The 25,603-nt window shown below is 41.0% G+C and overlaps 1 protein-coding gene across 2 annotated transcripts in view; it reads left to right on the top strand.

Moving 5' to 3' along the window:
* LOC110951091 (partitioning defective 3 homolog) overlaps window positions 1-25,603 on the top strand; it is a 400,033-nt gene that overhangs the window by 204,716 nt on the left and 169,714 nt on the right. For both annotated transcript variants that reach the window (XM_051940403.1, XM_051940404.1), the window contains exons 11-14: window positions 3,924-4,063; window positions 4,541-4,669; window positions 22,394-22,579; window positions 23,150-23,320. In XM_051940403.1, coding sequence (XP_051796363.1) covers window positions 3,924-4,063; window positions 4,541-4,669; window positions 22,394-22,579; window positions 23,150-23,320 — 626 coding nt within the window. The remainder of the gene's footprint in view (window positions 1-3,923; window positions 4,064-4,540; window positions 4,670-22,393; window positions 22,580-23,149; window positions 23,321-25,603) is intronic.

Here is a 25,603-nt window from a genome sequence, read left to right as displayed (position 1 = left end):
AAGCCTCTCATTTTAGAGAAACCAAGTCGGGGAGATGTTGGGGGAAGTCCAGCACGAGGCTGATGCCAGTAGTTTAGTTTATTTTCACTAGCCACATGGCTTCATGGTCTGATTCAACACCACTCATAACTCTCAAAGTATGCGTGTTCTTGCCCAAGTGACAGAAATGGTTTCAAAGATTAGTGCTCATAAGTTCAGTGAGGTTTACTGGAATGGATGTGCTTCACTTATAAACTTAAAGGCATTTGTGAACTCTAAATGGAGATAAATTGTTGGCCAAATGTTGTTGCACTGGAAATTTAACTGAGCACTAAAATCCAGCAGAGCTGAAGGGAAATGTGCCTCTGAAATCCATTTTGACAGTTCCATTTGATTCCCATCCGCCTTTTTCACTACTAATGTACTTTTAGACGGGCTTCAGCAGTTTTGTTGTTGACTCGTTGTAATTGTTGTGATTCTGTCTAAGTGGCTCAGAGTTGCAAGTGGCAGGAGCAGATCTTGAATGGCAAATTAACAAGAGTGCCTTAATCAAATACCGCTGTCGAAAAGGACATATGCATCCCATTAAGTCATTGTAATGTGCCTCAGCCTCTCCTCATGTTTGCTGTTTAATTGGCTTATTGGAGCCAGGATTCCAACTAATCCAGAAAGGGATACAATTACTTTTATCCTGGTCTTCTATTACCCAAAATAAAGATGTCAGTGGTTAATTACTGCAGGCCTATTAGAGATGCATTCTCCTAATTGCCTGATTGGAGACCATTAATGATAAGATCTTGCACTGAGCAGGAGTTTGATTCTGTTTTCTTAGGCTGTGTGAAGGACAGTGGAGATGGAATGAGCTGGTTGGGGAGAGGGGTCGGAGTGGAAAAAGAAACAAAGTCTGTGGTGAAGAGGATATGAAAGGGGCATCATAATATAATAGTCATGATAAGTATCTTGTATTGAACACTCTAAGACAGAGATACACTGAGGGATCAGTGGTCATGCAGTAATGATCAACAAATCTGTCAAAATTTGTAAAATGATAATCATTGTTGCCTTTCTTGTTGGAAATGCATCTTATTTATATCTGTCTAAATTCTTAATCATCCAGATCATGGTAATCCTAGGAGCCTTAGTACAAAGCATCATCTCAGGTTATCCAAGAGACTTCTTCACTTCTCAGTGACTGATGAGAAATGCCAGATGTATAACGTCACCTCCAAATCATGTGACTAATGGCCCATAAACAACCTCAAACTCATGTACCTCAAGGTGTTAATGGAGTGAATCTAAAGTAGAAGTCCAGTTGCTTTATATCAAAGCTCCTCAGATCTGTGTAATTAAATTTTCTTTTGATTGTACCGTAGCAACTGCGCTGAATATAAAAACTTCCACAGCAACAACTGTGTGACCTTGTATTAAAAGTTTGGCAGTCATGAAGTCATGCAGATTTAATATTCAGCCTAAACGATGACAGCTATTTCTGTCTGCTCAGTTAGCAGGCTGCATTGATGGAGAGATCACAGACCATCGTTATCCTCAACAGCTCAACTCTCTAACTTTATAAGCAGTCTCTTCATCACCTTTCTGCAAGTTTGTTTGTGTGCAAGGAGCCGTGAGAAAGTTGCCATCCACGCTTCTCCCGCTTAACGTTCCTTGTTCATCAACACCATCACTGTCAGTGAGACGACAGATAGACAGTTCAACAGACTGCTAAAGAGACGTACAGGGAAAAGTAGGTCATGATGAACCATCAGAGGTGCTGACAGCTCTGTGAAATGAGCAGACACTTTGACATGAATGCTAATCACTGCTGTTACCGTTGGAAAAGCTTCCATTGAAATCACGTAACATAGCTTTTCAACTTAGCTGCTAGGAATGCTGACAGGAATCCTAACTGTCTCTGTGAATGCTGTTCTTAATGACTCATCCAATACTCTTTTGTAGCAAGGCCACTGAATTTTTAAATATCCTGTTAAAGAATAACCCAGCATGCAGCATTTATTTGGTTTACATTGTTTCCTAGCTGACATTTGAAACCATTTCTTGCTTTTATTTGACAAATTCGAGTTCTGGTCAGCAGTAAAGGTCAGACCTGAGATCCTCTTATTTATCCGTTATTGTATTTGCCTACTTCCTCTAGACCAGCAATTCATATTCATTTGATGAACCTTAAAGGTCAGCCTTAAAACTCAGAGCAAATGGCTTTGCACAGCTGATACCTAAAGCATTTTCATAGATTCAGCTGTTAAATTTTGTCGCTGAAGCCACTGGCCTCCAAAATTCACAAAGGATTCATGTGTAAGAAAAAACTCTGGATGAACACACAGTGATCACTGCTTTCTCCATTAAATGACCTTAAAACTGCTTATATATCATAAAAGATTGCCCTGACCCAGACAGGATTTGTATGCAGCCTCCTGACCTGCCTTTGCACCAAAACGTCTGCAGTCTTTTTTTTGGTTTAAACATCTGGCACAGCACAGGATAATTGAAAAAACAGCATTTCTGCTATTTAGGTGTCCTGCACTATATTTTGAGCAGCTATTGAACAGCATTTGGATGCATTCTACAATCCATAATCATTCATTTCTCTCTGCTTATTCTGTTTTCTAACCAGTCTTTAATCTGACCAGAGCTTGCAAGAGTGGCCTTTACAGTCCACATGCACTTATCTTAAACACTCAATTTTGGTTCATCGCATTGATACTATTCTTAGAGTTAGAGACATGTTTTCAGTTTTACTTCCCAAAAAACCTGAGTGAGACACACCCTGATGGCAAACAGATGAAAAATGCCAGCATGGAAGCACGTGTGTTTATATTAACTGTAGGAGGCTCAGAACATGGTGGAAAACCATAATTTGATCCCTGCTTAGTGGTTGCTCACCACTGTACACTTAGAGTCACAGTAAAAGCAATATGACAGTCAGAACCTGAGTTTGATCAGCGATAAGTATGACTCTGCTTATTTCTTGTGAAATTCAGCTCAGTGGAAAGTGAGAAAAATGTACGAGATTTTAAACAGCCCCCTGCTGTTTTTTTAACCTTGTTAATATGCCCATATGGTGTATTTTATGTGTTAAATACCATGATTGAAACAAGCAGTCAACATGATAACTAAGCATTTCCACCTTGACACTGCAGTTTACTTCTGCGTTCTGTAGTCAGCAGCAGTGCAGCGTTACATGTAAGTTATTTCATGGAAAGTCTTCTACGTATTTAGTACAGAGGTGAGTTTTTAGAGGTGAAATTAACAATCGTGACAGATTTTAAAGAAAATTTCTGCTTTATCTACATTGGATTTTGCCAGACTTTTGAAAAGAGAGCAACAAAAGCAAGTCATTCTGTTCATTTTAATAAACACATCTAGTATTATTGACATTTGTAAACTCATGTGGAGGTTGTGAAAACTTTACACTCCTGTTACCTGTTACCACTATTTAATCAAATGTGTGGTTGCATAATACAAATTCTAATTAATTTCGATTCTTTTAAGCTGAAATCGTTTTAATAAGTTGTTTGGACATACTATTGCTGGCAATTCCATCAATTTATTTTTGTGAGCAATTTAAACTAAAATCTCTCTGCTGGTTGATATATTGATATAAAACAAAATTCAAGTTGTAGTGTAATAAATCTAACTGGCTTGATAACTAAATATTTCATTTTTTTCACCTTGAGTTCATAATTTTAAATCCTGTAAAAGGTAAAAATGTGGGCTTATTCTCCCTGTTGCCCTATTTTTGTTTAATTTCTTCTACAGTCTTGTTGAGTAAGACATTGGATTGATCCAGGATTGATGTTAAGTAACAGACTTCTGACCTTTGCCCCTTTATATGATTGTGGCAGGAAGGACAAGGGAAACTTTCATCTGCAGCTAGTATAATACCGCATTACAACATTTCTAACGATATTCATTTGTTCTTCATTTCCTAGGTCCAGAGGGCCTTGGATTCAGCATCACATCCAGAGATGTCCCAGTTGGCGGTAGCGCTCCCATTTATGTCAAAAACATCCTTCCTCGAGGGGCTGCAATCCAAGATGGAAGACTGAAAGCTGGAGACCGGCTGCTGGAGGTGGGGCAGCGCTTTCAAACAACCTCTACTTTTAAGCGAGTGTGTTCTGTGAGATTGCACGTTATTTCAGAAACTAATTACTCTTTGCTGATATGGCTTTGTTTCTAAATTTAGTCTTACAGAGCTTTTGTTTGAATGAGTCAAACACTCTGAGTTCCCTATGGCTATAACAATTTGGCTCCAGCTTTGAATTGCTGGGAAAATTTGGTTAGATTGAGCAATATTTTGATTATACTTCAATCAGACTGACATGAAAATCAGCTAGTGCTCACTTGAGGGGGAAATAACCTATGTTTAATTCCAGCTCCAGCCGGCTCAGAGGGTAATCTGCATAAAGGTTATGTGGAGGCCACATTTCCCTCTCTTTGAAGTAGAGTTAATGTTGCCCCTGAATGTGCCTGTATCTGAGGTACATTTATTCTGGCCTCTCTATATGCACTCATCTTTGTATTTCTGATTGTTTGTGTATACATGCAGGTGAGTGGAGTGGACCTGAATGGTAAGAGCCAGGAAGAGGTGGTGGCCCTCCTACGAGCCACACCCATGGGTGGAGCTGTGAACCTACTGGTGATCCGTCAAGAAGACTCCCTGCTGCCCCGAGAAGTGGTGAGTACCCAGCTAGCATGCCGTCTTATAACCTTAATGTCATTCATGATCACTCTCACATTCAGAAATGAGAATATATCATTATGGGGTTATTACATCAACTTTAGATTTGTACTTTTTTTCTACAACTGGTGTTATATCTCTTTCTAAAGTGTAAAGTAGATGAAGTTGCACAGGCAAAACTGTGATTTTCTATGTAATTTTAGTTACAATTTTAGTTTAATTTTAGTTCATCAAAGTATAAATGTGACACTTGAATGGGAGGGTGTGTGACTGGGCAGACAGTTTGTTTTACAATTCCTCATGTGTATTACAGTTATTACTTTTCTCTACAAATTAACCAAACTCCCATAATTAATTTGATGCAGCGTGTCCCAGCTGATTCAATGAACTCTCAATCTGGTAAATGTCACTAAATGTCTAACGTTCTGTTCAGCTTGAATATTGATTTGTCATGGTGGCTGCACTGATCTGCCTTTAAATGTCCATTCAATCCATCAGCTCCTTTATCTTTCTGTTTTTCTATTATGCTGTCAACACTCATGTTTTGTTTTTGTTTTTACATTATTTTGTCAGTTGTGTAGTTCTGTGTAAATATTTTCATTGTAATTGCAAGAGGTGGGTAGCTGTTTTCACTCAAGACTTTCCTGCTAAAATGTAGGGCTGGACTCAAATCAGAATTTTTTATTTTTTTTTTTTTTTTAAAGTTGGCTCTGAGTTTCCAGTTGAGGCCAAATATTAGGTTTTTCAAGCACAGGCTCCTCTGAAGTTCTGGATCTTACTTATCCATAACTTTTTTTTTTCATTTTTATATCAAACTACATTATTCATGCCCGGTTAGAGCACACCTGCAGAGCAGCTGCAACACACAGAAGTCTTATAATAACCTGCATGTCAACTTTCTGACATTACTTGCAAGAGTTGCCTTTTAATTTACTTACATCATTGCTACTCACCATCGTGTTTTGAGTCACTCTGCACTGCATCAAAACAAGCTGTACTGCTTCACTCTGTCCTCTGTTTCACCCCTCTCTGTTTCCAGAACAGTTTTGATTTGCGATAAGTTTGCAATAAGTTTAAAAATTGCCACACCGCTGTGTATTATGCTCATCAAAAATGTAAGAGATATTACTTGTAAATAAGGTTAGCTTCTCAACTGACAACATCAATATTTATAGTTTATACATTCAAGGATTATGAATTATGAGTATCGTTTTCAATTCAAGGGTAGATTGAGCCGTTTTCTAGCATTTCCACAACCAGGTACTTGAGTTGCAACAGTGACTTCACATTAGGTCTGGGTGATAAAACCATGTGGTTATATACCAACCATAGATACTTTATCAATGCATACATGCAAAATACAGAGGAAATAAATCCCTTGAAATGTTCAATAATTTCACTTAAGCGCATTAGATGTGTACATCTGACGTAACCAAAACATACAATTTAGCTGGACAAACACACCTGAAATGCACTCCCTCCCTGGCTCGTACAATCAGTTATATCCCTTGATGTGACAAACTCTGTAACTCTGCCTATGGTTTCCATACAGGTCTCTTTAAAGACATTACTTCACGGTCACTTTGGCCTCTTGTTGAGCCCGCCTGCTGCTGCAGATCTCCTCTTGAGAGATAGTTTTGGTGGTCTAAAAACACGTACGACCCTCTCTCCACCTCTGCTCTGGGGTCTCTCTGGGTTTGACATTCTTCCTTTATTTAATGTGTCTCAAGACCGTCTGTTTTTATTCATGTGCAAATGTATTTATTTGTCAGTGTATTTTTTATAGATCAATAAAAATATATTTTAAATATTAACTACTGAAATTTAACATTTTTGCACTTTTAAGTTTACTTACGCCAAGCCGTACTTTACACCCTATCTAAACTTTCCTTAACTGAATTTAGAAGATCCAAACTCTTTACTCTAACTGCCCTCACCTCATCTCTACCAGGTTCAGAATCACACAAACACACATGGTTCTGTTAGTGTCCACATACACAGGAACACTTTAGTGAATGATGAGTGAACTTAAGTGAGTGCACAAAATGATGCACAGTTACAGCAAGGGTCAAGCATTCATACCTACAGACATGCACACACATGCACACTAAGATATTAAATACACACAGCAGACCTAAGGACAGACTTCAGCACACAAGGAGACACAGACTAACTTATACCCACAAACCACTACATGTACACTCAGACACTCTAAAATTATGTATCTAAGCACTCACAGATACAACATTTGGACATATGAAAACACACACACACACACAGACACACATACAAACGCACACACACTCCCACTCAGACACGCAGTCTACATGCAGGGTGACTTTGGCTGTCGCGCAACAGATGGTGAGGCTACTGCCCTCATCCAGCCTGCATTCAATGGCTTTGACAGCAGGCTCAGGCTTCACAGCACCCTGGCAGACCAGGGCCCTCTGATGCCAACCTCACTCCTTCCCATAATACTCAGCCTTGCACCCAGGCTGTTAACCCCACCATAGGAGCTGCTCAACCTGTAGAATAATGGCCCTTAGAGACACATTTTCCTCTCCTAATGTGCTGTTTTGCCAGTTTGAAAAGCACCATCCTTGGACTTTGCTGCACTTTTTTTCTCCTACACTTTAATTTTCTAATTCATAAACTGGCAAACTGGCACATATTTAACACCTACTGAATTAAACAAGGCCGCAAAGATCCTCTCTCTAAATTCAGGAGGCTTGCACAGGCTTATGTATCTTTGATGTTAAAACCATGCTAGATTTTGAGGTCTGTTAATGGCTTATTGGCTGCTGCTGGCTTCAGACCTGTGACTTTCAGGTACCTCAACTGGCTCTTTCACTAAAACAGCCAATACTTAAATTCCAACTGGAGGGATGCACCAAACTGATACATGCAGCCTTGACAGCAGCTGAATGATGCTGCGAGGGGTGTTAAAAAATGCACGGCTGCCCCTGGCTTGTCTGCTCTTGAGTGGAGCAGTATGAGAGGTTGATGGCTACACTCTCTTAGCTCCCCAGGCATGGCGTGATTAGAAAAAGTCCATCATGGAAACACTGTCTAATAATCTCTCTCTCTCTCTTTTTTTTGTTTTTTCTCACTCTTCACCAACTTATACATGCTGTGAGAGACTGCTAGTTAATATTTCATCACTTTCCCCGCCAGATTAGCATTTTTTACTCTCTCCCTTACTGTTCCTTTTTTTCATGCTCTCACACAGTTTCACATTACCCAGCAGTGCTTTCACAAATCTCAATAATCCCTACAACTATGTTCATAAAAATCAGATAAGGAGGCCAAGGCTCTGCCGGTGACAGTTATTGCAAATAAAGCATGGTGGAAAAGTGGGGTTCGTAATTGCCTCCTCTGTCACACACTGTGGATAGGTGAGTGAGTGAGTATGTGTGTGTGTGCATATGTACCACACAATGCATTGCTAGGCACCCACAAACATGCACTTATGGATGAGCATTTATGCGCTGTCACTCATGCAATTCCCCCATTGACAATGCGATGATATTTTAAACTGCAGCATGAGTGACATGCCAGGCATCAGCATAGATGTCTGCTCGTAGACACAGACACACTCATGCACGCACACACACACACACACAGAGGTTCCAGCTGTATAGATGAAAATAAAAAGGAGGTCTTTTTTGTCTCGTTGACATTTGCCTGCCGATGTTTAATGTCAGCGCCGAAAATCCCTTCACGCCTCCTTTTGTTTAGATGTTTTATTGTATGCTTGGCGTACTGCACGCACCCCCAGGGGAATTAATTTACCCTCCCAGCATGCTTGCGTTGCATCTTTAATTACCACGGCTGGGCCGTATTTTGACATGCTTTCGGTAGCAATACCAGCAGCTTTTGAAAAGCTTTCAATAAATATACACGTGCAGGGAAGAGAAAAGGTTAAATGGCAAAAGAGCAAAATGGGGCTTTGCCTCAGAGATTTACCCTGCCTGTTTACTATTCTGTCTCCATGCCAAGGATATCAATAGACATTTTCAGACAGACACAAAATATTTTAGAAGTAGAGCAACTTTAACCTTCTCCGAACTTCATAGTAATCAATAGGAAGGCTGTTTTTGGATAACAAGCCCCTCCATCATCAGTCTGCACCATTCATAGCAATGTTTTATAAAACACATAGAAGAGGAACTTATTTAGTTTTGTTGTCACGTTTGGTTGTATACACACGTGGACAAAATTGTTGGTACCCCTCAGTTAAAGAAGGAAAAACCCACAATTCTCACTGAAATCACTTGAAACTCACAAAAGTAACAATAAATAAAAATTTATTGAAAATTAAATAATCAAAATCAGCCATCACTTTTGAATTGTTGATTAACATAATTATTTAAAAAAACAAACTAATGAAATAGGGCTGGACAAAATGATGGTACCCATAACTTAATATTTTGTTGCACAACCTTTTGAGGCAATCACTGCAATTAAACGATTTCTGTATTTGTCAATGAGCATTCTGCAGCTGTCAACAGGTATTCTGGCCCACTCCTCATGAGCAAACACCTCCAGTTGTCTCAGGTTTGATGGGTGTCTTCTCCAAATGGCATGTTTCAGCTCCTTCCACATATGTTCAATGGGATTCAGATCTGGGCTCATAGAAGGCCACTTTAGAATAGTCCAACGCTTTTCTCTCAGCCATTCTTGGGTGTTTTTGGCTGTGTGTTTTGGATCGTTGTCCTGTTGGAAGACCCATGACCTGCGACTGAGACCAAGCTTTCTGACATTAGGCAGCACATTTCTCTCCAGAATGCCTTGATAGTCTTCAGATTTCATCGTACCTTGCACACTTTCAAGACACCCTGTGCCAGATGCAGCAAAGCAGCCCCAAAACATTACTGAGCCTCCTCCATGTTTCACCGTAGGGACAGTGTTCTTTTCTTCGTATGCTTGGTTTTTGAGTCTATGAACATAGAGTTGATGTGCCTTACCAAAAAGCTCCAGTTTGGTCTCATCTGTCCAAAGGACATTCTCCCAGAAGCTTTGTGGCTTGTCAACATGCATTTTTGCAAATTCCAGTCTGGCTTTTTTATGAGTTTTTTTCAGCAGTGGTGTCCTCCTTGGTCGTCTCCCATGAAGTCCACTTTGGCTCAAACAACGACGAATGGTGCGATCTGACACTGATGTACCTTGGCCTTGGAGTTCACCTTTAATTTCTTTGGAGGTTGCTCTGGGCTCTTTGGATACAATTCGAACGATCCGTCTCTTCAATTTGTCATCAATTTTCCTCTTGCGGCCACGTCCAGGGAGGTTGGCTACTGTCCCGTGGGTCTTGAACTTCTGAATAATATGAGCCACTGTTGTCACAGGAACTTCAAGCTGTTTAGAGATGGTCTTATAGCCTTTACCTTTAAGATGTTTGTCTATAATTTTTTTTCGGATGTCCTGGGACAATTCTCTCCTTCGCTTTCTGTTGTCCATGTTCAGTGTGGTACACACCTTTTCACCAAACAGCAGGGTGACTACTTGTCTCCCTTTAAATAGGCAGACTGACTGATTATGAGTTTGGAAACACCTGTGATGTCAATTAAATGACACACCTGAGTTAATCATGTCACTCTGGTCAAATAGTTTTCAATCTTTTATAGAGGTACCATCATTTTTGTCCAGGCCTGTTTCATTAGTTTGTTTTTTTAAATAATTATGTTAATCAACAATTCAAAAGTAATGGCTGTTTTGATTATTTAATTTTCAATAAATTTTTATTTATTGTTACTTTTGTGAGTTTCAAGTGATTTCAGTGAGAATTGTGGGTTTTTCCTTCTGTAACTGAGGGGTACCAACAATTTTGTCCACGTGTGTAGATAGATGAACTCTGTGGCCTTGAGGTTATAAGGACCGGAGTAGAAAGAACTATTGAGACATGCAGACGGAGTTCTCTGGCTGAACTCAAACCCTGAAGACGCAGTAGGAGGTTCTGATCAATGACTGTGTGAACAAAGTCACTTCATGCCATGCTGTTCCTTCATTTGACAGCACTGGGAGTTTAAGTCAGTGAAGGGAGGAATTCAGTTGAATTGCTGCCTCCTACGGGTGTGGAGGTTAGTTCAGTGTTGTATCATCAGAAGGAGCTGATTTGAGAAAGTAGAAAGACTTAAGCAATATATGCATGAACATGAACGCAGACTTCCTGCTTTGCGTTCTTTTGAAAACTTTGACTGCTTTCTTAAAGCTTGTGTTTGCAAACCTTTGCTTGTTGTTTGAGATTAAAGTAACTGGAGAGGGAATGCAACTGAGATAAAGGCCTTTGTATAGAAATGAAGGCCTGTGTCCACTCTGTGATTTGTTTTTTCTCATCCAATCAACAAAAGTCCACACATCCATGTGCAGCCCAAAATGTGTGTCCATGCGACATCAACTCTACAAGTGCAATCGTACACATTCTCAGTAGTAGCGTGTACATGTGGTATATGTATGGACCATGGTGTGCGTGGTGTCTGCAGCTTTTTGTGTGCACATCAGCAAGTGGGTATAATCCAGCCTATGGATATGGAAAGAAAGAAAAAATCCATCCACCCATCTATTAACTCCACCTAGATTACCCTGGAGAGGATCATGGGTAGCTGAAGCCAACTAGTGCAGGGTTCTCGCTGGACAGGTCACCAGACTGTTACAGGGCTACTACAAAGAGACAGACAACCATACATTACACTTTGTAGGTTCATGAATAACGCTGCCATGTGTCATCCTGAACTTTGGGAAAAAGCCAGAGCACCCAGAGTAAACCGTCAACGGCTCATGGAGAACATGCAAATTCAAACGCAGTACATTCTTGTTGTGAGGTGACAGTGCTAACAGCTGTACCACTGGGGAGCTAAATATTATTGAGAAATGATCTGAAATAGCCAAAAATATGTATAAATTAGAGTTAAATGGGGGTTTGTTCAAAACAAATGAACTTGGTTGGTTCCAGTAATGTTTCAGCATCCTCTTCCTTCACTTTAATCTTACGCTAAGCACCACTGTCTCCCCACTCTGTTCACAGGATTCATGTCTTCAGATGTACTCACCTGCCTAGTAAGAATGACCACAGCAAGGCTCAACAGAAAAGTTGTATCGTAATGCAGGCCCACGCACTTACACACAAACCGCTAAATTTCCTTCATAAATTCACGAGGGGCACATTTAAGTGCATTTGAAGACACATATACTCTATACACTTCCCACGCATAGCCAGTGGATGTTATTTATTGTAGCTATTTATCTTCCAGCTTGCAGTACTGTTTGTGCTTATAGCTGCGAGCAGCACTTTCCCTTTAGTCCACCTCTCCTAGCATTGTGGAGTGGAGATTGTGTTTGCAGCCCCGTTTTTTCCTGTAATAACCAAGTCAAATATCATGCTTCATTGTACAACAAGCAGCAGTCAAAAAATGAGGTACTACTCATGCCTCCTGCTGAAGATGTCCATTCACACGATGCCACCATTGATGGAAGTCCACATTAGTTCATCTGTTGCCAGTGTGCTACTCAGAGCACACTCAGCAAAACAAAAGGAGAGGGGCATAATCTGTGACTCTTACATTAAAAATGAGTTGAGAAAAAATGTTCCTTCGGATGACAGATCATTTTAATTCATTCAAAACCCCTCGGAACAGTGTAAGTGAATCAGCCTGTTGGTATTGCTGCTGAGTCAGGAACACTGCTTTTATCTCAACTCCTTGTCTTGCATGCTCATGCTTATAGTCAGTCATGCTCTGAATGCATTTTAAACAACACAAATGCTTAACCCTTCCATGTAAAATCTCACACGCAATATGATCTTGATTGGTCACATATGTTCAAGTACCATAATAATATTGTCCATGCCTGCCCTTACATCATCCTGTGACCCTTCTTGAACTGGATATTTTACTTCCAGTAGGACTTACAGACTGTGGAGAACAAATGGGCTTGTGTAGCCTGTGTTGGAGCACTGACGACCATATAAGAGCAATTAGACAGTACATTAAAAACCCCTCTTTATGATCATATCACACTTGTCACTGATCCATTAGTAGCTATATCTGCCAAGCAATGAGAATCTTAATTGCACAATTAATTCTGGGCTCTGATTGATGTGACAGCCGAATTTATGGCTCATGTGAATGCTGAGGCCGCGGTAGACAAATGCATGACAGTATTGGTGACAATTATAGCAGACTAATGGCCCGTTTCATAAGTGCCAACCCCGGTGGCCTGGTTTAATATCCTTCCTGCCATGTTTTTACCACTGGACTGTAATTGAGGCATTCAAAGCTGCTCCGTTTGAAGACAGTTTTAGCTGAAATAATCCTGTTTTATATAGGTTTCTAAATGATTATGTACGATAGATAGATGGATGGATAGATAGACATCTGTTGCTTTTCTCTTCCAAGTCAAGGTAATCATTGCCAGTACTGTCTTCCTTTGCACAGATATTCTCAGCACATAATGTTTTCTTTTCCTTGGCCTCCATCTAACAGTGTTACACAGCTGGCTGTTGTTCTGCCTGCAGTACAGTGAGGTTACCATTCATGATTTGCCCGTATTAAAGTTGGAAGGCAAGAACAGGCGTATGAAGCTGTATTGATTTCCTTGCTGCAGAGATCCATTTACCGAGTCGGTAGAGGGAGAAATGAATTGATATCAGGCAAACACAACACAATCCCTTGTCTTTGGAGGCAACTGAATTATACACAGATCTGTTGAGCACGAGCCAAATACAATCCGTCTCATTCATTTATTTACTGCTCAGCACAGAGTTTAACTTTGTCATTCTTAACAGTGTAGGACAGGTTCCAGGGGATGTGGAAGAAGAGAATGTAAGCTGAAAACAAGAGTAGCTTTACATGGATACGTCTAATGTAGGCATAAGCTGTTGAAAGTACAATATAAAAATACAACAGAATGCTAAATCTGCTTCTTGCTGTTAGCAAAATTGGTCTCGGATCAAATCCCTTTGATCATTAAAAATAAGAGAGAAACTTTGTTCAACACAATCTTGCTCCTTTTAACTTTCATCTGTGTTTTGGCTTGTATCTTTCAGTGCTTTAACGGTGTAGCATTTAGATAATGATAAACCTTTTGGCTCATTCCAAAGAAGTGGTGATAAATAGTGCTATCTTAAGCTGTGCTCTATCTACAGGCATGCCAAAAAATGACATCTTTGGCGTTAAGATAATTAGATATCTCTTGGAGTAGTGCTTTTTTGCATGATGTAATTTACTGCAACCTTTGTTAATAAAGTGCCAACGACAGCCTTTCGTGTGTGTCTTTTATGCAGTTTATTTATATAAGAGCAGGTGACTGCGCCAGATATTTTACCTTAGTGAAGCTTGGCAAACACCTCGAGGAGATGAGTCATTTTGTTAGTGGAGCAGATAATTTAAGGTGCTGTAACATTTTTGCTGGTATTCATGCTTCTTCAATAATGAATTCCCAGTCGTACTCTATGATATATAAAAAACAGACTCACTACTAGAATATAATTGGATGTAATCAGCAAATTCCTGTACTATTACTAATGTCTAGAAATAGCTGAAAGTTTCTCTGTATATCACTTCTGAAAAGCTGGAACTCAGGTGAAGTCAAATTACAGGAATTGCTCAAAAGGCCTTTGGAAGGTGCAGTATGGAGCTGTGGTTGGCAACCTGCAATCAGTGAGAGCATCTATGACTTTCCAGAGCTCTTCAGAACAGTTTGGCAGCAGCGGATGCATCTTAGAGGTCACTTTGTCTTCCACTTTATGCTTAAAAATATCTCTGAAATGACAGACCATGGTGATTTGGTAGGTAGGGGCTGCAGTGTGTTACCATGGCACCAAAAATCTTTTCCCCATCTCCTAAAAGAACCCTCTTGTAGAGACACTTTACCCAAATTGTGTGCTGACAGCGTCATAAAATTCATACTTTGCTGTTTCTCCTTGATGTTTATCAGTAGAACGCTCACATCACACTTTAGTCCTCCTTCTTCCCTTCTCCTTCTTTACTCTTTCCTTTTGTTTATCCCTGACACCTTCTCTTGGAAGAACGCTGCTGAGGCCTTCCTGCATTATTAATTTGGCTCCTATAGAAATGTTTTCCGATCAAAGTGCAGAGTTCAGATCGACGCTCTGTCATAATTAAAGCTAATGCTGCCAAGCGTGGTTGAAGACAATGCCAGCCTGGTTAACGATTTCTGAGCGTGTCTCGTCGATGCCACCTGTTTTCGTTTAGCACTTTTCAGCAGCTGTTCCATAATTATGCTTGCTGTCAGTGCAGAGAACGGGAGGGTGCACCACAGCATTGTGCAGTACCGATAAACAAGGTAGTTAAAGGCCACTTATGGCGACACAGTTACTCTCCCGAAGGGGATTCAGCGTCTGTTTCCAGAACACATAATGGGTTGAAGTGTGTATGTGCAGTTGGACATAGCAAAGCGCTTTTTATCCACCATTAGCTTGAAATGAGAGGCATCTGCTTCATGATGTGCGTCTATACTTTGGTTCCACTGAAACGCCTTTGCAAACATTCTCAATCGCCAAGTGTGGTCAGACAGTCACCTTTATTTTAAATGTTCTTTTTGATTAGCTCTAATCTCTTCCTAAATCGCCAACAGAAACATCTAGTGTCAGGTTGACTCTGCTTGTGAGTTGGTTTTGGTTGCTCTCAGTGAGATCCACACAGTGGCTGTGTCCGAAATGGCATTCTATCGTACTACATACTACATACTCAACAAGTATATACAGTGTACTACGTACTATAAGTATGATTAGAATGCCGACCGTTCACACTGTAGTATACTACTACGTTTCCCATAATGCACTTCAAACCTCCGACGACAAAAACCGGAAGTACAGCTATCAAATATCTCGGCTGAATGCCGGGTTCAGGTCGATTTTACGCTAACAAACAGTCGCATAATTAATGTGGCAATTTCAAGCCGGCACTCCTCATGCAGTTATTAGCCAGATTATGCGAATGGTTTCAGTTGTAGCTACAGGCTACTGGAGGTAGCTGCTACTTGTTCTGTATGCAAAGCGAGCTGCTGCTACTAGCTGCTAGCATTCAGTAGCACGTTGTGAGGCGTCTGACAATTTGAAACGTTGGTCAGAAAACGCCTATTTCTCAAATCTGTGGGGTGATTAGGATGACTACTTAACCACATAAAATAAAATAAAAATCGCCCCGGTCGGGCCCCGAGTCCCGCGGAGGCTTCCATTTCGGTGGATAGCTCGCAAAGCATTATGGGGCGGTTGAGTATGACTAGTGTGGTCACCGCGCATACTTAAAAATTTTCCGGAAATAGTATACATCCGGGTATTTCTCGCGTACTCAATATTTTCATACTGTCTAATGTGAACGCACTACATACTTATTTTGACATCACACTTAGTATGAGTAGTACGTTAGTATGCACAGCCAGTGTCTTGTCACTGATAGCCAGTAGTCATGATGCATTTGCAATGATGTCGACAGATCTGGCCTCAGATGCCCTCATAGAAACAGACTTTGCTCTGCTAATGAGCTTTCTCATGAGAAAATCTCTAAAGAGGAGCAAACCCAGTCTGCCAGCTTTGAGTGAAAATCTACTGGATTGCCCAGTGAAGAACATTGTTGTTCACAAACACTTAAAACCTGCCACTGCCAGCTGTGTGCTTCCTGCCCTTCAGTGTTGTGTAACAGCTCGCCTCTCAACATCCCATTGTACCTGAATTTGTTTTTTGGGCTTAGAGGTATTTAATATTCAACCTCTTTGTCAGAAAATGTTGTGAGGAGAAAACACCGCCAAAAGAAATTTGTGTTTCAATACTTATCACGCGTGCACCACTTTTGCAATTACACCCATGGCTGATTTCTTTTAGCCCTTTTAAATTCATTTCCAATGACCTTTATGTTGCCAAATTGGGCCAAGTGTGGAAAGAAGTTTCCAGCAGTGTTAATTGTTTTAGGCAGTGATGTGCGGAGAACTCAGACTTATGTGTGAATAGAAGTAATTGTGATTCATTTGCACTCTATCTCTATCTCTCTCTCTTGCATCTCACTCTGGCTTTTTCTGTTGCCGTGTTTCTCTGGCACACGTTTGCACACCTACATCCAGCACATATTTCTTGTTAGCACGTGAAGTTAAGCAAGGTAGAAACGAAATGAAAAGGCCTATTAGGCAGGCGGCACTCCTTCGCTAGACCGATTAGCAAATGGTTTCCTTTCTCTGCCCAGCTCTATTCACCTGCTTGTGTCTCTGCTGAAATGCTGCCTCCTTTGCCCTCCCCTCCCAGTAATGACTGGGTACTAGCCCATCACAGTGTTAATTAATAAAGGACTTAATTGTATAATGGACTGTGACTGCATGGCTGAGTCAGAGAGGACAAAAAGAAAACAGCATGGCCTGCTTCTTTTGTGATGAACTGGCCAAGTGGCTACTTGAGCTAAGGGGATAATTATAACAATGATATCAGAACCACTCCATTTAAAACTGGCCTATTATTAAGTTTAACCTTTATGACCAGTACCTAAACACAGCATGAAATTTACATGCACTTTGCATATTTGCTGTCATTTATGGCATTTTATAGATTTTGTTGTGACTTTAAACCTTAAATTAAGAGACCCACAATGTTTGATACAAAATCCAAGCACTTCTTTGTTTCAAGAAGGGAATAATATAATGAGATTTGACTGTGAAAACAGTATAAAACTATGGAGACTATAAAGAGTTGTGAAGAACAATGAATGGATGGAATATTGTGACTATGGAGCAGCATGGACATAGAATAGAAATACAGTTTAATTGCAAACTAGTATCTTTTGTTTGTGTTTTTTTTTTCTTTTTGTTTATCAAAAAATTCTCTTGGCCTTGCTGCACATTCCTAAGTATTGCTCTGCGGGTCATGTGCTGAGCTGCATCTTGTTAATACGTAGCCAACTTTTTTATTTCCTGACTGAGTTTCAGTCTGCATTACGTTGTGTTTGCTTTATGTTTTACTCTCAGATTTGGGAGGTCTGAATGTGATCCTGTATTTTAAGCAAATCTCAAAGGAAGCGGTGTTAACCTGACAAAATAGTTGACTACTACATGTGCAGTGCCTTCTCTTTCTTCAGTTTGCTCCTGCCTTTAGCAGCTTGTAGAGGTAGTTAAAGGCAGTCAGCCGTCTTAAGCGAGTGCAACTTTCTATGTCGTTTAAAAGACACTTTGGCTTCGTCACTTCATGTCAGCAGAATGTTTTCTGCCAGTGGCCATATGTAAGGGAAAGAAAATGACGGGAGAAAACAGATACTGCAGTTATCAAGATGTATTTTGCATAAAAGTTTTTTGCAGTGCTTTTTTAAATTTATTTAAGCCTGTAACCTTTTTCCTGTTTTTACGTCAGTTCATTGATTGTCAGTAGCTTTCTCTGTCCCAGGTGCATACATGGGGCTGAGCTCAGAACAACGAGCTGACTTTCTTTTTTCTCTTGTTCAGAGGTAGCTGAATCTAGCTCTGCTTCAGTTGAATCGGGTGCAACAAGGCCTGTCAAGCAGCCTGACAAACTCATTCTTGGCTAGCGGCGCTTGTTCCTGTCTGATGAAAATGTTACACTGCTCTCTCATTCTCTGCCTCGGCCCTCTATTCCCGGAACACAGCTCTGAGTGGGTGGTTATTCTGTCATCATTTTGGAAGAGAGTGTGCACATGCACACACACAAAAGCTCAAACACTGTCCATCCAAAGTAATTTTTTAACCAGTGTATTACTATCTTCGGCTGCCGGCCTAAAAGCTTCAGAAAGGACATAACTCATAGCCACTATTTATTTATTTTATTTTGATGAAACATCTTGATTAAAGATAAAGATAGTCCCTGCCAGTGATGCACAAGTCCATTCATCCACAGATGCTATTTTCAGAGTGAAAATTGTACGTTGGATGTGCATGTTTGTGGACCTGCATTGCCAACCAACTGATCTCAATTCACAAGTTAAGTTAACGTCAATATAACAGCTGTCAGAGCCTATAGAACTTCTGACATGATGCCATTGCAAGCTCCAGGCAGGAATAGAGCTTGAGAATTGTTAATGCATTGTATTTACCTCTGCCCTGGATAACAAATTGGTTTTCAATACCTCTTTTTTTCTGTCCCCTATCCACTTCATTCAGCAGTCTGAGGGAAAGCAAGGGGTCATTCCTGACAAGAGCTGATGATTTCTGTAATAGAACTAGAGGCGTTGAAATGCAGTGTGATTAAATGGATTCCAGTGGTCTGAATTTACTAAGGGTCCAGTCACAGACAAAGCCCAGTTGGCAAGTTGTACAGACAGGTGTACTACACTTTTAAAAAAAGGAAAGAAAAAGCAGTGAGAAAGAAAAGGGGACAGATAGCAGGGTCGTCTAGAGAATAGGGGCTCAGTCAGATGGTGTTGAAAAGAGCCTCCACCTGAACGCACTGCTGCATCCTAATAACTCCTCAGCCTCAGAAAAAAACACTTTATGCTCTATCTTTTCCTTCTTTCCTCTGTTTCGCTCTTTATCCGAGCAGCTGTGAAGGGCACACACCTGGCTGCCATCCATCTGGCTGTGAGTGTGCACATGTGTATTGATGTGAGTCTATTTAAAGAGGTCTTGTGGTGGGTTTCTGGGTTTGATTGCTCTCGCCGCCAGTATTGTGTGTGGATACGGCTGCCATGGCAATAACTACGCATGTACAGTACAATCTGACCAATCACAGTATTACAGCGCTGCTCCCAGGCTTCCTGTGGAGCAGGCTCGTGATCAGATGTCAACTCCCCACTATATAGAAACATATGTGCTTAAAGTAAATGGAAGACACTTTTCATCAACTATTGTTAATGTACTTTTATGCAAAACACATACACCAGTCAGCCACAGCATTAAAACCACTGACAGGTGAAGTAAATAGTGTTGCTTTTCTTGTTACAGTGGCACATGCCAAGGAGTGGGATGTAAGAGGCAGCCAGTAAATGGTCAGTTTCTTAAAGTTGATGGGTTGGAAGCAGGAAAAATGGTCAGCCTGAGGATCTGAGTGACTTTGATAAAGGCCAAATTGTGATGGCTAAACGACTGGGTCAGAGCATCTTCAAAACAGCATGTCTTGTGGGTTGTTCCTGATATGCAATGGTTAGTATCTACTAAATGTGGTGTGGGGAAGGACAACCAATATACTGGGTTATGGATGCCCAAGTGTTACAACCTGGCTGTCTAGGGTAACCAAGTTGCAACAATTGCAAGAGTAAACAAGCACTGAATTTCCAGAGTTCAGTCTGCTTTATTTTTTTATGTGAGTAGATTTCAACACAACACGTGAGGGGTGAAAGCAAATGGGTGCTGCTGAAATTAAAGAAACAAATACAACAAAAAGTAACCTTGTCTAAGAAGGAGACTCCACCAGACTGTGGGAAAATAAAAATACATCAAACACCAATAAAGAAACTCCAAATAGAAACGCAAAGGCAGCAGCACCCCTAACTGAAGCTAACAAAGGTTCTAGATAACAAAAGATCTCGGATACAGTTTTAATTTCAGCAGTTTAACTCCTGACTAGCTTCCAGTCCCAGATAAATGTTCACAGAAACAATATGGGCAGCTCCCTTCTCTAAGAGCTGCCACTGAATGCTGGCATCAACTGGGCCTTTTAACAGCAACTGGAACCTTGATTGAAGTGACAGTCCCTCCCCTGCTCCAATCTAACCTCAGCTCCAGATGTCACAGGTGGGGTGGGACGACACGGAGGCAGGCGACAGCAGCATAGCACACAAAAATACAAATTACCAGACAGGAGGAGGCAGACAGAGGCACAGGGCCATAACACCAAGGCTCATTGATGTCTGAGGGGAGCAAAGGCCAGCTCACATGGTCTGATCCCACAGAAGAACTACTGTAGCATTAAGTTCTGGAAGTCTTAATCCTGGCTATGATGCAAAGTTCTCCACATATTCGTCTGTGTAGCTATGTTTAGAGTGCCGATTCTGACCCTCGTTTACAGCCTGCAAACAACTCTAATGGTTGGTAGAGGGAGTGTGATGCTCTGTCCAGTCTTCTGCTGGGAAACCTGGGGTCTGGATGTTCAGGTGGATTTTACTTTGACTGAACATCCTACCTGCACAATGCTCCAGACCACATACACGCTTTCATTGTAATCCTGAATCACAATGACCTCTTTCAGTAGGATAATGCTCCCTGCCACACTGCAAAAAATATTGAGGAATGTAGCAGTTCAAGATGTTCACATGGCCTTTGAACTAATCAGTCTGATAAAGCACCAATCAGATGTGCCGAAAAATCAAGGCCGACCCATGGAGGAACCATTTCTAGCACTTGAAAGATCTGCTGCTAACGGCTTAGTCAAATGACACCTTTACAGGTTTTGTGTAAATGCTTCAAATGGTCAAAGCTGTTTTGGCCGAACAAAGGGACCTACACGGCATTAGGTAGGTGATTTAATGTTGTTGCTAATCATCATAAAAACTTTATTTTAGAGTTACCTTGTCTTTGAAATGTACTGGAAAAAAATCGGAGTCTTCTTCTCTGCGATACCAAACTGTTTGGAAAGAACAGCTGTGGGCTGAGATCAAAGATTTTGGTTTCAGCACATGTACTTATGGTATGTTGGCTATAGCTACAGAACCTTCGGTAGGCGCTGAACCATTGCACAGACATTTTAACACTTTATTAAATCTTTACCAAGTTATCTGGTAGCCAACTTGAGAAATACACTGCCAGTTGTTTGATGCCTCTGGTGTTTCCTCTAGACCATCAGCTTTCTCTCACACCTCTTTTCCACATTTGTTTGTCTGTAAGGAAAGTAAAATATGCAAATGCTCTTCCTTTGGCTATTTTTTGCAGATGCTCTTTGTTAAACACCAATGGAAATTGTGAGAAAAGTGACTAGAGTGGTTGTTTGATGGAGTATTTTCCAGCTGAATTGATTGTGCTGGGTGTTAGACACTCTACAGTATACTCTCTCACACCTTTCTGACAGCTGAAATGAACATTTTTTTTGTGAACGGTGCATGAGGAGTATTTCAGTATTGGCCCATCAAAATACTACTCCTGTAATTTTCAACAAAGGGCCTGTGGATCGCACAGGGAAGGAGGGTCCTTTACATGTAACAAATTATCTTTCAAAAGGGTGTTGTTCAAAGGAAGCCACCGTTGTTTGAGCATCAAATTGCTACCTGGTGTTTTCAAAGTTCTCCGCTGTCTCTGCTGTTCCTACACCGAGCTCATGATGGTGGAAAGGAATTAGTAGCACTCAGCTAGACAGTACGGCCAATTGACGATGACAGCCCTGAGATATGTGACATGCTTGCCATCCATTCGCTTTCTTCTCCTGCTCCCCTCATCTTACCCCTCTTTATCTTGTCTACTGCCTGCTTTCCATTTTCTTGTCATTCACCATCCCCGTTCTTTTTTTTTTTTCAATTTTTGTTCTGCTATTCTCTGTTATCTTTTCTGGTCTGTCTTTTTTCTGCCTTTTAACCATTTGAATGCAACAGTGGCAGTGTAGTGGGGCTCAACAACAGTTTGCCAACTTTAGAAGTAAGTTGAGTCATCACAGAAAGACTCAGAGGTGTGTGCAGATGTTTTTCCCTTCTTATACTTTTTTTTTTTTTAAAGTTTATGCTTTTACAATGGTAGAGCATACAGAATGAACATTTTTCTCTCTCAGTTTTATTCAAGGACTACTGATATTACAGACAACATATCTCAAACTGACGTCTCTCTCTTTGCTTCTTTCCTTTTCTTCAACATCAGCCAGAGGAAGATGACATTGTGTTAACCCCTGATGGTAAACAGGAGTTCATGACCTTTGAGATCCCCCTGAATGACTCAGGCTCAGCAGGCTTGGGGGTCAGTGTCAAAGGTAACCGGTCCAAGGAGAACCATGCAGACTTAGGCATCTTCGTAAAATCCATTATCAATGGAGGTGCTGCTAGCAAGGCAAGTACCTACCCCTACCCACCTACCCTCTGACCATTACTTTGATGTATTTCATTGATCTCATTTCATGTTTTTGTTGTAACACAAGGACCTACAAGTAAGTACAAAAATGAGCTGGAGCACCAGGCTGCAGAGTTGCTGCCACACTAAGAGAAATTGGAATCTAGTTTATTGTCATTATGGTTTTCAAGTGATCACATGGTGTTTATGAGTAGCATGACTGCCCTCTTATAAAATAAGTCCTTGGGGCAGTACTGTTCAACAATATTTTTTTATGTGCCCATGAAAGAAAAGATACATTTAAATGTTCATGAATTCCGGTGGTTTCGTGCAGTTTGTCCTCCAAAGTCTAAACCTGGGAGATGAGTAACATTAAGTTTTCTTCCTGATAAAATGATTAGGAAAAGAAGCTTTTGATCTTGTGCTGGCATTTATTGGAATTTTCTCTGAGAAAAGGGTGCATGTGAGTTGCCTCCAGAGCAGCTGGAGAATGCTGTTCCTGTTCAAAACTTTTGATGACCTTATTTTATGAGTCACGTCTAATTTTCCCGTGACGGTGCTTGTCTGCAGGATGGGCGTCTACGTGTCAATGACCAACTCATTGCAGTCAATGGGGAGTCGTTGCTTGGGATGACCAACCAAGATGCCATGGAAACGCTGCGCAAATCCATGTCGGTAGAGGGCAACAAGCGAGGCATGATCCAGCTCATCGTGGCTCGGCAGGTGGCCAAAAACAATGAGGTATTCTAACAGTCAGGGAGGAGTAACACTGATGTGACAGCGATTAATTGACATCATGTGGAGTCACATTTAATTGGTCTGCCTTTATTATTTTAATCGGGTATCATTACTAGCACTGAACACTGCATAACTTTAAGATAGACTGTGCATTATGATTCCTTCAATTGTACACACATACAGTAGGAAGCACATCATGTAACATACACAATGTCAACAAATTGTTGCTTGATTTAATGCATTTGAGGAAGTTAGGAGGTGGACGACATATGGAATGAAGATGAAGGATAGCTACATTTCAGCTTCACTGAATGATAAATGAGACTGATTTTCCTCTACCTTGCCACTGGCGCTAATCTATTCCCATAGGTTTTGAGAAGTTTGAGATAGCTGGAGAAGGACCTTTATGAAGCGACCACACCACCATGCAAATCTTCAAACAGTTCCATTTCCTGTGCGAGATAGATGATACTGTGTCACATTTCCCCTCATTCTCTGTATGATTTTCTTTGCCCACGGTGGGCCTTGATATGATATCTAAGAAGCACTTCAGTGAGTTATGATTGACAGCCCTGCAGAATAACACTGTAGGATAGAAAGATAAAAGAATATGTATCATGGCTTGGTGGATATTTGTCATAAGGTAACAGTCAAGAATATTGAAAGCGTTGGGAATTCTACCTCATGAAATGTCTATTGTGATACTGACCTTATCCCAGCCTACCCCTTTTTTTTAAGGAAAAATAGCCAGGATAGGATAAAAGGAGATGAATGCAGAAATGATTTAGGTGAATGTGAAATGCACAGTGTGACTGTATTTCAGGATTGTGGATTCATGTGTGAATACATTCACAATCTCACGCACGTTCACTCTCCCTGCAGCCAGAGGTTGTAGATCAGGTTTGATTAGTGTTGCAGTGACTCTAATTGGAGCCTGTGTCCTGTGGCTGTGTGTCAGTTTGGAGTACCATGCTGAGCCCCCATCCCTCCTCCTTACTGCCCTTCACCCTCCCTGCTAAACCCTCATCCTCCAAGCGTTCTGTCTTTCCCTCTTCTCACCACGCATCATCCCCCTGCGACCCTGTGTACTTGTTTTTCTTCTTGTTTTAATGTTAATTTTCACCTCTCCCTCCCCCCAACTTGTGGTGCCCCATAGTTTAACAGGTAGAACATGGCATAAACACAGCCAGGATTGGAGCTGAATCCATTTGAATGGGGCCAGTGTAGTGACCCAGCAATACAGTTGTGTTTTTAATCGCAGGGCTGTGCTTGATCTCCACATCTTACTCTTTTCTTTCTGCCTTTATTGCTTCTTGCTCTCCCCCTCTTCCCCCTCTTCCTCCTCCTCCCTCCATTTGCCTGAGAGAGAGAGGACACATGTCCCTCCTGGGGAAGCTCAGCCCCAAGGTTCAGTGAGTTCTATCACTTGGGCCCAGTCACTCTCCTGTCCTCTTTAATCCCTCACCAGCAGGCAGACAGGTAGACAGACTGACACCAAGCAGACAGTTATCTTCAGTCATCTTAGGAAATGGTGAAAAACTTTTTTTTTTCCTCCATTTTTACACTATCACTCTGCAGGTGAAAAGATAAAGAACAGTATTTTTTTTTTTTTACATAAAGCTTTTATTGCTTCTTTGATCCATTTAAAGACACACATTTAGCATGAATTATGACAGCTTTGCGTATAGCTTGATATTTATATCAACACTAGTTGCTATGAGACAGCATGCTGACATAGTTGCATGGGAAGATGTAAAGAGAGCGTGTGAAACTAAAGGAGTGGGAGACGTAATAGTGCATTTTAGCTTCCATCCATCAAAGTCCCATTACAGGAAATCTTACTTAGCTGTGTTTTCAGGAAGCTTAGTGGTTTGAACAGGTGCCATAAAGTTACTAGAAGGGTATTTTAATATACTCTAAGTAGAGAAAAGATAAGATTGTAAATTGTAAGAATTTAAGGTCGGTAGCACACCTCGAGTAAGAAAAGCAGAAGTTACATGTCGACACAAGCTCCGGGCTGCTCCATCCACCGCCCCTTCTCCCCTCCTCTACTGTATTGGCTGGGCAGATATGTGGGGAGCCTGCACCAGTTTGCCACTGTCACCCAGCCGAATGGAAGTGAGCACTGGAGGCCACCATTGAAATGAATCAGATCCATCACTGTCTGCAGGGGAGAAGAGCCGAGCAACATGGCCTAATGCATCGGAGGGTGGAGAGGAGGAGACAGGAATTCTATGGGTGCAGCATATCCAGGCCACCACACTGAAAATTGCATTGATTTCATCA

This window comes from Acanthochromis polyacanthus, chromosome 20 (genome assembly GCF_021347895.1).
Source record: "Acanthochromis polyacanthus isolate Apoly-LR-REF ecotype Palm Island chromosome 20, KAUST_Apoly_ChrSc, whole genome shotgun sequence".
NCBI classification, from domain to species: domain Eukaryota; kingdom Metazoa; phylum Chordata; class Actinopteri; family Pomacentridae; genus Acanthochromis; species Acanthochromis polyacanthus.
Note: the sequence above shows the minus strand (reverse complement) of the source record. Positions and strands in the feature narration are given on the sequence as shown.